The sequence below is a fragment of the Aulonocara stuartgranti genome (assembly GCF_965226115.1).
Source record: "Aulonocara stuartgranti genome assembly, chromosome: 4".
NCBI classification, from domain to species: Eukaryota; Metazoa; Chordata; class Actinopteri; order Cichliformes; family Cichlidae; genus Aulonocara; species Aulonocara stuartgranti.
Genome location: NC_138942.1, coordinates 33,408,444 through 33,422,132, shown reverse-complemented (window position 1 = coordinate 33,422,132; position 13,689 = coordinate 33,408,444). Strand labels below are relative to the sequence as shown.

The following is a 13,689-nucleotide window of genomic DNA, read 5'->3' as shown; positions in this document are numbered from 1 at the left end:
CTCCCAGAAAATTTCTGAACATATATGCAGTGCCCTCTATAATGATTGTGACAAAGACACTATCAAATAATCAATACATAATTGACGTGCAGACTTTCAGCTTCTTGGGGCGATCGTGGCTCAAGAGTAATTGGAAGGTTGTCGGTTCAAGCCCCGGCTTGGACAGTCTCGTCGTTGTGTCCTTGGGCAAGACACTTGACCCGTTGCCTACTGGTGGTGGTCAGAGGGCCCGGTGGCGGCAGTGTCCGGCAGCCTCGCCTCTGTCAGTGCGCCCCAGGGTGGCTGTGGCTACAATGTAGCTTGCCATCACCAGTGTGTGAATGTGTGTGTGAATGGGTGGATGACTGGATATGTGAAGCGCTTTGGGGTCCTTAGGGACTAGTAAAGCGCTATATAAATACAGGCCATTTACCATTCTTTTCAAAGGGTCTTACAAATATTGTGCACGGGTCACTTTCAGCACTGTTTTAGCTACATCACTTTATCCTTCTCACTCAGTTGCTTCAGTCTATCTGCCATGAAAAGAAAAATGTATAACATACAAGTTTGAAGAGGACAGTTTGTCCACACACACAGACACACGATACAGGAATAATTTACCTTTGTTTTGATGTTGGAAGAAGCTCATTTGCCCATTTACACGAATTCCCCATATAGAATGCAAACATGATGAACAGCACACCAACAACAGCAAATGCAAAAAGCTTTGCGTTTGTATAGATATACATCTGTTAATACACAGAAATACACATTACAGTTGGTTAATTAGCAAAGGCAAAATCTTTAACATCTAAATAGTTAAACTTCACAAATGGACATATCAGTCATATAAAATCTGTTATGTCTTGACTCACATCTTAGATATGACCGAACATGTATAAAATTAACATGAAAAATGGCTTTCTTTTAAAAAATGTTTCCTTTGCGTCTGTAAAAAAGTCCATCCTCCATCTCTCAGTTGAAGCTTTTGGTGTAATTGCCAAAAAGGAATTTTCAGTATTTGCCAAAAAAATTTAAGCTGTTGTAAATGACTTGTTGACATTTAGATGTCCTTTATTTATTTGGTTGAACAGTCTCATTTACATTAGAATTGTTTTTTAGTTTTTTGTTTTTGAAGAGTGAGCTGGCCAAGAAGGCAGCAGAAATTGAAATAAGAATAATATAGCAGCAGCATAATGATCAGGGGTGGGTTTTGATTATCGATTTATCGATTAAAATCGATTCTAGCATGGATAACGTGATATTGATTCATTAAAATCCTGAACCGATTTTTTAATATAAATTTAATTTGCCTGAAAAGCCAGAATCTCAGGTTAAACCTCACAAAATGTCAACAACCACCAAACAGCTAAAACAGTAAATGAGAGCAGGTACGCGGATTCTGCACAAAAACACAAAGCGCGGACCCGCCGACGCATCAGAATCAGTGAGATGTCGCCTTTCTCACCCGACGGCACGAGCATGTCGTCGGGGCTGAAAGCCGACAGCTCGCTGATTCTGATGTTTCAGCAGGTCTGCGCTTTGTGTTTGTGTATTTTTTGCGCTAGATTCTGAGCTGCAGGTTTTATCTCTCTCCAACCAAAATTCAATGAAACAGCAGCAAATGAAGCAGCAAACTACGCTTCACATTTGATAAACATCGTCATGAATTCCCTCTTACTTTTCCTGTTTTACTTCCACCATGATAAAATCACACTTCATGCACAGCTCTCTCTCTCTCTCTCCCCCAGTGTACTTCAAGAACAGTTTCCCAATCTAAAAATCTGTTTTCTTCATTATTCACTTGCGCACAAGTCTACCGTTGTTTACAGCGCTGTCGGCCACTGTTTTTTTTCCTTTTAAGTACTTTCGAAAAGAAAGCCTCATTTCCGCTGTTTAATAAGCTACTGAACAAATTTAAACTTTTTAAAATTATGCAAAATTGCAAAAAGCATGGCTGTGTCTCTAATAAAACCTCTGTAACTTTGCTCTGCTTCACTTCAGCAGCATCAGGTAATGTTCATATGTTGATTAATGGTTTTCTTTCATTTTTGATCTACTGCAGAATATTTTTATAAAATCCCAGGAAAGGAAAATTACCTTCATGTTTTTCTGTTTTATCCTCAGCTACTTTGACACAAAAGCATCTGCTGTGATGCTCACACCTTTGATAAAGTCTCGCAAGTGTCAGCTTTCTTTTTATAGATATAAAAATATGGAAATGTACTGATAAATGATCTGAATTATAATATTTCTGACTGAGGCAAAATGTCCCCGATTCAAATCGAATCGAATCGTGGATCGAATTGATTCTAGAACTCAGTGACAATACCCAGCCTTAATAACGATAGTGGCCAGAAAAGACTGAATTGAATAAAATTTAGATACAATATCATGGAATAATAAGGATTGCAACAGAAATTATTTTTTTATTTTATATATAAGCCCTTTGTAAACCCTTTGACTATAATCTGTTTACCAATATAAGCAGAGATATTACACATGAAAAAAACAAACAATACAGAAACACTGGAAATCACATTTTGACGGTTTATCGCCTGTATCTTCAATACTTTAAGTCCTTTTGGCTGCAAAGGGGCTCATGGGATTGGAAAAGATTAGTCCATTAGTCCAGGCAGTAGATCACAATTAGCGCCATCTGCCTGTGTTCAGACAAACTGCAATTTTAAGGCACTGGATTCATCTTTGCTTTGCCTGTTTGAAAATAAATTAATTTGAACTAAAATAATTTTATTTTTAACATTGCAAACTAGGTCTGCACAAGTAGGATCAAAATGATAATCACAATTATTTTGGAAAAATATTAATATTTTTTTATTATTATTATTTAACTATGATGTAAACATAATACTGCTTTCACATCTTTATATTGGGACACACATTGCTTAAAAGAGAATAATTGTTAAACAATATATCATAATCTAACACAAAATTCAATCAACAGGCCACCAGTGTTGGGACTAACGCATTATTAAGTAACACGTTACAGTAACTACGTTATTATTGTGGTAACGAGCACGGTAACTAGTTATTATGCCAAAACCGGGAACGCGTTACTCGTTACTGGGGTTTAGATAGGCTCGTTATTCGTTACTTCGTGTGGTGGCTATCACGGAGCTTCCACAGATTCAATAACATTAGCAAGTGGTGGAGGCAGCAGGTGGATGAAGGAAAAGGGAGGCAAGAGGAGAGACCCGAAGCGGCTGTTAGTCCGAGAGTGTCAGGTGAACTGAACTTCAGTTAAGAAGTTATGACCTGCAGTCCATCTGAGTCAGATATGAACCAAGTTTAGGTGGAGTTTATTTTCGTTATGCTGACTTTTTCGTGCTGGGTACTAGCTAGCATGATGGAGTTTCTATACAGCTGGGTGGTGCTATGTTACTGATGTTGAACTTTATTTTGTTCATAAGGTTAATTATTAGAGTTGCCAACCGTCCTGTAAAAAACGGAATCGTCTCGTATTCAGAGAAAATATCATGCGTTTCGTATTGAGGTGAAAAGGAATACAGTTTGTCCCGGACTTCAGCTACAATGAAAAAGACACAAAGATGGATTTATTCTGTGTTTACATTGCACAGCTGCCTCTTCTACTCTCATCCTCTCCCCCTCCCTCTCCTGTTTCTACTTCAATCATGAAACTGATCAATGATCAGCTGATCGGCTTTTCTCTCTTGTTTATTTATCACCCACTTTGCGCCAGAAAGAGGAAACCAGTGGATGTCACGCTAAACAACAGCAGCACTTTTAAGCTTGATCAGCTGTTGTTAGAATTTATTTAATATTAATTTCTAGTATCAGCTGATGTTGGCTGGAGCCACAGCTGTAAACCTGCTGGTCATGATATCGGTTTGGTTATCTGGTGAGAGGGAAACATGAAGATGAAACCAGGAGATGTCCTTACTGAATCATCAGAGCTGTGATGGAGAAACAGGTTTACCTTTTAGTTAACATGAATGAGTTGAAGGGAAGTTATGAACTGTTTCTGAGAGACAAATAACACCAGGATCCTTTTCTAAGTAGCTGACAGCTGGTAACTGTGCAGGGGCGGGTCTAGCAAAGTGCTGCCAGGGGTCAATGTAGGGCATTAAAAGGGAAAGAGGGACACAAGGAAATACTTTCTTATTCTCATTTAAAATGTCTCACTTTTAAAAAAATAATTATCTGAGTCTTGCAACAAACAATTGATAGATTGATACATATATACCATCAGAACAGTGAACATCACTGTCACAACAGTGTTTATTTTCATTCATAGGCTTTATGATTTTTCCTATAATGGTGGGCCGGTCTCTAGTCAAAATGCCCGGGACGATTTTTTTGTCCCAGTCCAGCCCTGTATGCAGCTCATCTGCAGTCTGGTGTTACCTACATCTTCCTATTCAGAAGGCAGAATTTCTGAGTTCTGAGTACAATCGAAAGCACCACGACTGCAGTTTTTGTGATGGATGTAAAAAGCAGGCTAGGATAGAATCAGGCGTGGGATTTCTCTCGTGGAAATATGCACATTATTTTTTCCTTTCTATTGGTAGGTGGCACAGTGCACTTGTGGCAAGTAAGCAAGCTAGAAGGCAATCTTGCTGGGTATCCAGTTACGGAAGCAACACATTAACAAGAAAATTCTGAGTAAAACCAAAGTTACTCTCCCTAGTAACTAGTTACTCTGAAAGTAACTTGAAGTAACTGAGTTACTTTTGATAGAAGTAACTAGTAATGTAACTAAGTTACTAATTTAAAGTAACTTACCCAACACTGCAGGCCACTGCTTGCACTCTGCAGTCCTTATTATCAAAACCAAGTTTATCACAAAACCATAGTGATAAACTTGATCAGCTTGGAGGGGGAGAAAATTTACAAAGACAATACATTCCTAAAATCATTCCTAAATTAATCCTAATAAATTACAAGTCTTTGCAGATTAATAAAAAAGTTTATTCACTTGGTGTACTTAAGTGTAAGTGACTTAGACTTTACTCTGCAGCAACGCCATTCTCCCTTTTAAGCCTGAGCACAAGTGCAGCCATAAGAGCAAATTCATAAAATCTTAAAGACATGGCTATCGTCTATCATCGCTTCCTGGGAACTACTTAGAATAGTTTGCTTCCCTACAAACAGCAAACAGTAGTGCTTAAAAACTTTTTTTGTTAGCATATGTATTCACGTCAGTGTCATCAATCTATTATTTATTTTCCATGAATCACCTTGGCACAGGTGTCTCACTGTAGTTTAGGTATGTGGATGGATGAACTGGTTCTTATATAGCCCTTTTCTACTCTTCTGAGCACTCAAAGCGCTTTACACATTCACCCACTCACACAAGCACATTTTTAGTGCTTTCTAACTAGCATTCACACACACATTCACACTCCGATGAATGCATCCGGGAGCAATCTTGCCCAAGGATTAGAAATAAGCTAGACAAGCTAGACAAGAAGCCCTGATAAATAGGGATGGGTATCGAAAACCGGTTCTTGTTGAGAACCGGTTCCCACTGTTTCAATTCCTTGGAATTGTTTGCCATTTTTGCAAACGATTCCCTTATCGATTCCAGTCGCCCCGAATGACGTCCCCACGTTGCGGAGCGTCATTTACCTGGCAGGAAACATGGCGCTCAAAAGTTTGGTTATACTTTATGAGAACGGATGACAACAGGGTAACTTGCAATACTTGCAAAGTAGATATTTCGTTTAAGGAAGGAAACACTACGAATATGCAAAAGCATTTGCTCACAAAACACGCGATAACCTTAAATGAATGTTGTGTTTTTAACTCCGCTCCGGACTCGTGAATCTCAACCCAGCAGCAGCGGTAACGTTTGCACGTCCTCTCACTTCCTATTGCAAAATGGGAAGCGGATTTATCAGTTAACTTAGACCAAAACTTCTGGTCTCAGATTTGCTTATAGACCTTTCATCTAATTAGAAATCCCAGTCTTCAATTAATTCAATACAAAATACTACATAGAGTGCACTATACAGGTCATCGGATGTTCAAGATGGGTTATACGTCTACCAACAACTGCTCACACTGCCAAACCAATTCACCAGACAATTATATCCACGCTCTTTGGTTCTGTCCAACAGTTCAGAGGTTTTGGCGCGAGATATGTGAAGACTTATCAAAGTGTCTGAAATGTAACATTCCAACTTCCCCTTTTAGTGTGTTTGTTGGGCAGCTTAGATAATGTCACTTCAGAAAAGAATATCGCCCATATGGTTTTCACTGCCCTATGCATTGCCAAGAAAACAGTCCTCATGAACTGGAAAAATAAAAATAATCTTAATTCTAACCAATATAGAAATTATCTATTAGATTACATTAGTCTCGATACAGCCTCTGCCACCACATCAGATCAATTGCTCTGAGCTCCTTTGATCAGCTCCATCACCTAGTGGGGGTGGGGGGTCATAGTTTGGTCACACCTTCGCTGTTGTGATTGTTGTGGGGGTAGGGAAAGGCTTAGGGCGTCGGGGGGTTCCCAGGAGCATTTTCCTTGGAGGGCTCAACCTGGGGTAGCGGTCATGGCCTATTAAGGGCTCTGTTGGCTCTTAGGTGACGGTTTCCTCGTGGCTGCGTGCAGCGGGGCTAGGGGAGGGTCTGTGCTGACGGACGTGGGTTAATGACCTGGTAGCCTGGCTGCCCCTAGGTGGGTCCGGGACGGGCGTGAGGCTCTGGGGGTGCTCCATCTCTGGGCTGGGGCCCTGGCTGGGCCTCGGGGGCCTGGGTCCTGGTTGATGTGTTGCCGGCGTTGTGGGCGGGTGGGTGTATGGGGGCCCGCCAGTGCATCGAGCCACCTGGGGGCTCTTCAACTGGTGGTGGTGGTGGGGTCCCGGGCTCTGTGGGGCTGGGCGGCGCTGCTATGATGGGCCTCAGTCCAGATGGGCCTGGGCCCCCTTTCCCTGGCGGGTTGCAGAGTATGGGGGTGCCTACTTGGGTCAGTGGGGGAGCTGGCCCCAGGGAGGGGTCACTTGCCCCTCCCTTCCTTCCCTCCTCATCTCCAGCTGCCTCCCTCTTCCCGCTCCACCACAATCACCCACACATGCAGGGCCCTGGGGTAAAGGTGTGTCACCAGGGTGCAGGGGAGGCATCCCCCCCTCTGTCCCCTTCTGGCTGCCTGTGCCTCAATTTTATCTCACAACTTAGACATTCACATTACTCACACTCTCATAACACATACATATAGGACCTTGGGGGTGGGCACGATACACGGAATACAAAAGACCATCAGGGCGTACAATCTCACCCCTGGCGTCATTGCCCACCTCTATCAGGGAGAGCTATGCGCTTACCTGCTGCTCTCTGGCAGGTAGCTCCATGCCCTCCTGGATTTTAAATGCACCTTAGAACACACATGCATCAACACTACATATGAGCGGGCGGAGGGAGGTTTGGAGTCTTCTCACACCCCCCGTTCTCTGCGGCCTGCTGGAGCGGGGGGGCTAGGAGGAGGAGTTTGCCGTCCGACTGGGGTTTGGAATGTGGGCCCTCCCTGCTGCTGCGGAGTCTGTTTCTCCCCACCTAAGGGAAAAGGGTAACACCACCTCGGCCTGGGTGCAGTTTCCCCCTCCAGGGGCAAGGGTACCTAGACCCGGGGCTTAGAGTACGCTTGGGGAGTGTGATTGTGTGTACAGTGTCTCTCTATGGAGCTTACAAACAAAAGCGCCTGGACTTCTTTAAGTTGCTTGAAGATGTTTCACCTCTCATCCGAGAAGCTTTTTCAGTTCTAAAGTCAAATGGTGAGGAGTCAAGGCTCAAATGGTCAAGGCTCAGCGGGCACCACACTATAAAGGAAAAGAAAGACAATGCAGGAAATTTCACACCTTGCTTTCAAAAACACACACTCCTCATCCTGATCCTACACAACCCACAGAAGAAAACACACCTGAAGACAGTCAAGAGCAATGGGTAAAGAACTTTTCAGCCCGGAATCTCACTGAACCTGAAAAGAGAGTATTAGCCAAAGGACTCAATTTTGCCATTTCTCCACAACAGTTGCCCATAGTGGACCTCATCACAGCCACAGAATCTGCCATACGGATTAATAAATTATCACAGACAGAAGCAGAGCAAATCAGGATGAAAGTCTCAGCCACCCTCTCCAATGCCAAAGTCCCTCCATCCAACCTCACAATACAAGAAAAGAAGGCCGTCGCTTCCCTGAGCAAAGACCACAACATCACTGTTTTACCAGCTGATAAGGGAAGATGCACCATGGTCCTAAACACTACAGATTACCACACAAAGATCACTACTCTCCTCAGTGACAACAATACCTACGAAGCCTTAAAGCGAGACCCCACAAGCAGCTACAAAAAGAAAGTTATAGCTTGCCTTCAAGACTTTGAAAAGGACAAAATCATTGACCGCCTTACATATCACCGCCTTTACCCAGGGGATGCCATACCCTGCATTTACGAACTTCCTAAAATCCACAAGGAAGCTGTCCCACTCAGACCCATAGTCAGTAGCATAAACTCAGCAACTTATAACATTGCTAAACACCTTGCTACCATCCTTGCTCCTCTCGTGGGGAACACCCCACACCACATCAAGAACTCCACCGACTTCACCGACAAGGTCCAGAAACTTACCCTGGATCCAGATGAAACCATGGTGTCCTTTGATGTAGTCTCTCTCTTCACTTGCATACCCACCACGGAGGCCGTGGAGACTGTCAGAAAACGACTACAAGAAGACAGCTCCTTGGAGGACAGGACCAACTTCACACCCCATCAGATTTGCACACTGTTAGACCTCTGCCTCACCACTACATATTTCAAGTACAACGAAGGCTTTTACAGACAAAAACATGGCTGTGCCATGGGCTCCCCCATGTCACCTATTGTAGCCAACCTTTACATGGAGGAAGTGAAAAGGAAGGCTCTTGGCTCTTTCAAAGGAAGAGTACCCAGCCACTGGTACAGATATGTAGACGACACCTGGGTCAAAATCAAGACACAAGAAGTGGAATCCTTCACTGCGCACATTTACGCTGTGGATAAAAACATCAAGTTCACCAGGGAAGACACAAAAGACAACTGTTTGCCTTTCCTGGACTGCGCCGTGCACATTGAAGAGAACGGCAACCTCAACATCGAAGTTTACCGGAAGCCCACACACACGGACCAGTACCTCCTCTTTGACTCCCATCACCCTCTGGAACACAAACTTGGAGTAATTAGGACCCTACACCACCGGGCAGAACATGTTCCCTCTAAGCCTGAAGGGAAAAAGAAGGAACACACACATGTAAAGGAAGCACTCAAAACGTGCGGCTATCCTAAATGGGCGTTCTTAAAGTCAGCAAAGAGGCACAGAAAAGAAGACCAGACACCAGCGAGGGAGGATAAGAAGGACAGACGCAACAACATTGTCATCCCCTATGTAGCCGGTGTATCAGAAATACTTAGGAGTTTTCATCCCGGTGCATTTCAGACCCAGCAACACGCTAAGACAAAAACTGGTTCACCCGAAAGACAAAACGCCAAAACACAGACTTAACAATGTGGTGTATGCTGTACAGTGCAGTGAGGAATGCCCGGACCTCTACATTGGAGAGACCAAACAGCCACTTCACAAGCGCATGGCACAACACAGAAGAGCCACCTCCACAGGACAAGACTCAGCAGTCCATCTGCATCTAAAGGTCAAAGGACTGAGAACCTTCACAGAGATAAAGGACACTCTTTCGAGGATGCCAATGTCCACATTTTGGACAGAGAGGACAGATGGTTTGAAAGAGGAGTGAAAGAAGCCATCTATGTCCACTGTGAGCGACCATCTTTGAACAGAGGCGGGGTTTACGACACCAACTCTCTGCCATCTATAATCCAGTTTTGAGATCCCTTCCCAGACGCCTTAACGCCCACTCACATCCTGGGCCATCTGACCTCAGGAATTCGCATGATAAGGTGGGGCCAGGTTTCACAATGAGCTCACCTTAAACTCTGGCTGATTGGGACACACACCCAGTTTCACAGCTTGGCTCAGGCGATTAGAGGATCATCAGGGGGTCCTTTGTCCCTCTGTGGGGGGTCACTCCCACTAGGTTTATATCTGGGACTCTCCACCATTTGACCTTAGAACTGAAGAAGCTTCTCGGATGAGAGGTGAAACATCTTCAAGCAACTTAAAGAAGTCCAGACGCTTTTCTTTGCAAGCTCCTTTGACTACGATGACCTGGATGACTGAGAACCTTCCCAGACATAGTGTCTCTCTATGTCTGTCTCCACATTGGGTGAGTGTTGAGTAATTGCATATGAGAGCATGAGGGTGGGGTCACTCTGGCACAGCTGGCTGCCAGCGGAGCTCACGGGCGCGTCACTGCAACTCCCCCTGGCTTCTGCTCCGCGGCTGCTGAGTGAGCTCTCATCTGGGGCTCTCCTCAGCTCTTTCTGGGACAGTGGCGCGGCTGCCCCTCTGTTGGTCTTCCTTGGTCTCTGGATGTCTGGAGTTTTGATGTCCTCCATACCTGCTTCATGCCCTGGTGGACGGGGCTGTGGCCCCCCCACACCCTCTAGCAGATCATTACATGAAGGAACCTTTTAAAAACAAGCGCGTTCATGCTCACAGGTATACTCACGGGTGCTCACACACACAAACTACACCCTTTTTGGCTCCTACCTCAAAGCACACTGTGCACTGTCGATCTTGCATGCTGCACAATAATGTTTACTATTTAGTATTTACTTTTTTCTTTCTCAACAGGTGATCCAGGTGATTGATATATGTATTTTTTTGTCTGCTTATTTTGTTGGTTTTTGTTTTTTTCCCTTCATCCCCGTCCCTCTTCTCTGCTGTTTTTCCCTCTTTCTTTCCCTCTTTTCCTCATTCAAGTCTGTCCCGTATCTAACAAGTGAAAACAAAAAATAAAATAAACAATAAAAGGTGAATCAAATAGATCATTACGGCAAGGCTGGGATGGTCCATTTGGTAAAGTAAATCCGTTGGGCATCTTTCTTCGCCTTTAGACAAGAATTCTGATGGCAAAAAAACCAAACGGGACAGGCAAAAAAAAGAAAAAGGAAGTAAGCTTGACACAACACACCTATAAGCTAGTTTTGAACAGAACATTACACACCACATACCTCCATGCTTCAGTGACTGCAAATAACATTGTATTTGCTAAAGAGGTGTGTCTTTTCTTCTTTATAGGCTTTAATCCTCTAACATCTTTTAAAAAATACTCTCCCGAGTCTCCACAGATGAGGGAAACAATAATGATCAACATAATTTACATCAACAAAACAAAAACTATTTGCAGTTTTACTTTTTTTAAGGCACACCATGATATTAAGGTTTAAAAAACTACTTTTATTATTGTGGCTGCATATTTATTGGAGAAAGACAATTCATATGAAATAAAGATCCAGGAATTTAGTTTTAAGGTGAAACCTCAGGGGAGAGCCACTCTCTCTTGCTTGCCTCAGTGATACAACTTTTTATGTGTAGAGTTAGTCAATCACCATCTTCTGAAGCTTGTTTTCACCATGTTTACGTCCCTAAATGACTGAACAGATAGGTTAAATAGCTGTCAAACAGGTGTACCTAATAAAGTATATAAATATAAATGTATGGGCTCCTTTCCCTTTTGTGCTAAAGAACAATTTTCATAATGAAACGAACTAATGAATACCACAGCGCCAGAATCAGAGAGTATCGGAAAAATTAAAATTAACATAACTTATTTATTTAATTACAAAGATATTGGGTTTTTATTCTTATGGTATGACAAAAGTATAGAAAAAGCAAATTTCCTACCTCTTCTTCCAGCTGTTTATGGAGCCACAATAATTTAAAAAAAATTATTAGCGAGTGAAGAAAAACTGTTCTTGGAAAGCTTGAACAACTTCTAACAAAATCTATGAAAGGTGCAGTGTTTTTCTTTTGAGTTAACTGGTATCACAGTGGACAATAAAGCATTAGATAAAGACAGGAGGCGGAACCACTGAGCAAGGTTGGAAACAGCAGAAAAAAAGCTCAACCAACTGGTACATGCACAGATCTCCACCCTTCATTAACAGAAATAAAAACCAAACAACAAAACCAAACAAAACAAAGAGAGGTAAAAATATGTGCAAGTAAAACGCCTGCATTTAATCATAAGTTTCTCAAAGAGGGAGTGCAAGTAGGAAACTTGTCCATAGACAATTTACTGTCCATAGATTTTACACTACTTTTATTTATTTATTGTGTGGATGCCTGAATTTTTTTTGCAATATTTTTTACCCATTTCTGCCATATCATCAGTGGCATCACTGATTTTCCTTGCCGGGTTGACCTGTGTTTTAGCTCAGTGAGTTGAGCATCCGTTCTCAGACTGGGAGGCCCGGGTTCAAATCCCGCTTATGGCAACATTTCTTTCAGTTAACAGTTAAACTTTTTTAACTCTCTTCAACACAAATTTCAGCTTTTTCACCCCTTTTCATTAGAATTTTAAGTTTTTTCACCACTTTTCAGCACAAATACTAGCTTTTTCAGCTGTTTTCAGCAAAAACCTCTTTTCAGCAGAAATTCTACTGATTCATCTCTTTTCTGCAAAGTTTTCAGCCTTTTCACCTCCTATCAGCACAATTCTCAGCTGTTTCTGCTCATTTCAGCAAAATTGTCAGTCTCTCCACCTCTTCTTTGTGAGAATGACTTTGGCTCAGTGAGATGAATCCCACTTATGGCAACATTTCTTTCAGTTAACAGTTAAACTTTTTTAACTCTTTTCAACACTGATTCATCTCTTTTCTGCAAAGTTTTCAGCCTTTTCACCTCTTATCAGCACAATTCTGAGCTGTTTCTGCTCATTTCAGCAAAATTGTCAGTCTCTCCACCTCTTCTTTGTGAGAATGACTTTGGCTCAGTGAGATGAAAAGCGGCTTTGAGACTGGGAGGCCTGGGTCCAAATCCCACTTATGGCCCACATTTCTTTCAGTTAACAGTTAAATTTTTTTAAACTCTTTTCAACACAAATTTCAGCTTTTTCACCTCTTTTCAGCAGAATTTTCAACAAAAGCGATTGAGAACCACCAAAAGGCACTTCGGTTATGAGTCTCCAGATGAGCCCATACAAGATGCACTTAAAAAAATGGAAACCACATTTTTTAATGTGGTAGTGGATACAGCCATCTCTTCACTTGATGAGAGTGAAGAGATGGCTAGCCCGACGTCCTGGGGCTAGCGATTTTTCCAGGCTACCAAAATCTATCTCTGCCCTGCCCGTCGGGCTATCGTAGGAAGGAAAAATATATGTCTATGCTTTTGCATTCTTTCGGAAATGTAGCTGGGTAATTGTGTCATTGGCATCGGTGAGCCACTGTCAATATGTGACATATTGAAATCGCGTTTGAATTTGCGCTTGTTTTTTTGCTTTCACTTTGCAATTATGTGTTATGCAACTGTGTATAGAGAGCGACAGCACTGATTGGTGAGTGATGATAATTTGCGCACCAATTCCTCTGACATCGTCTTATCAATCGTTAGCTTACTATGCAAACATGACAAGTGAAATCTCCTGCAGCAAACTTAAACATGTGAGAGGTTGATCACGCAGAGAATCGCTGAGCGTTATGTGTGTGTGTGTGTGTAAAAGCAGCAGGATTTATATTTTAGTTCTGCTGAGCCAAATAAGACAGGTCAGGGTGAAGAAGTGACAGCCAAAGAAAAGCTTACCACAAAACGGAAAAGTTATGACAAATCAGACTA

At 42.5% G+C, this 13,689-nt stretch overlaps 1 protein-coding gene across 3 annotated transcripts in view; it reads right to left on the bottom strand.

Moving 5' to 3' along the window:
- The window catches only part of LOC309704698 (beta-1,4 N-acetylgalactosaminyltransferase 2-like), a 40,840-nt gene extending 28,952 nt beyond the window's left edge, over positions 1 to 11,888 (bottom strand). The window contains exons 1-2 of one of the 3 annotated variants that reach the window (XM_082530080.1): positions 11,758 to 11,888; positions 601 to 728 (exon numbers count right to left, since the gene is read on the bottom strand). In XM_082530080.1, coding sequence (XP_082386206.1) covers positions 601 to 728 — 128 coding nt within the window. In that variant the 5' untranslated portion in view covers positions 11,758 to 11,888. Of the gene's footprint in view, positions 1 to 600; positions 729 to 7,286; positions 7,473 to 10,905; positions 11,027 to 11,757 lie in introns of those variants that run through there. The other 2 variants (XM_082530079.1, XM_082530078.1) reach the window with 2 other exon arrangements.
- Between the last annotated feature and the right edge of the window lie 1,801 nt (positions 11,889 to 13,689).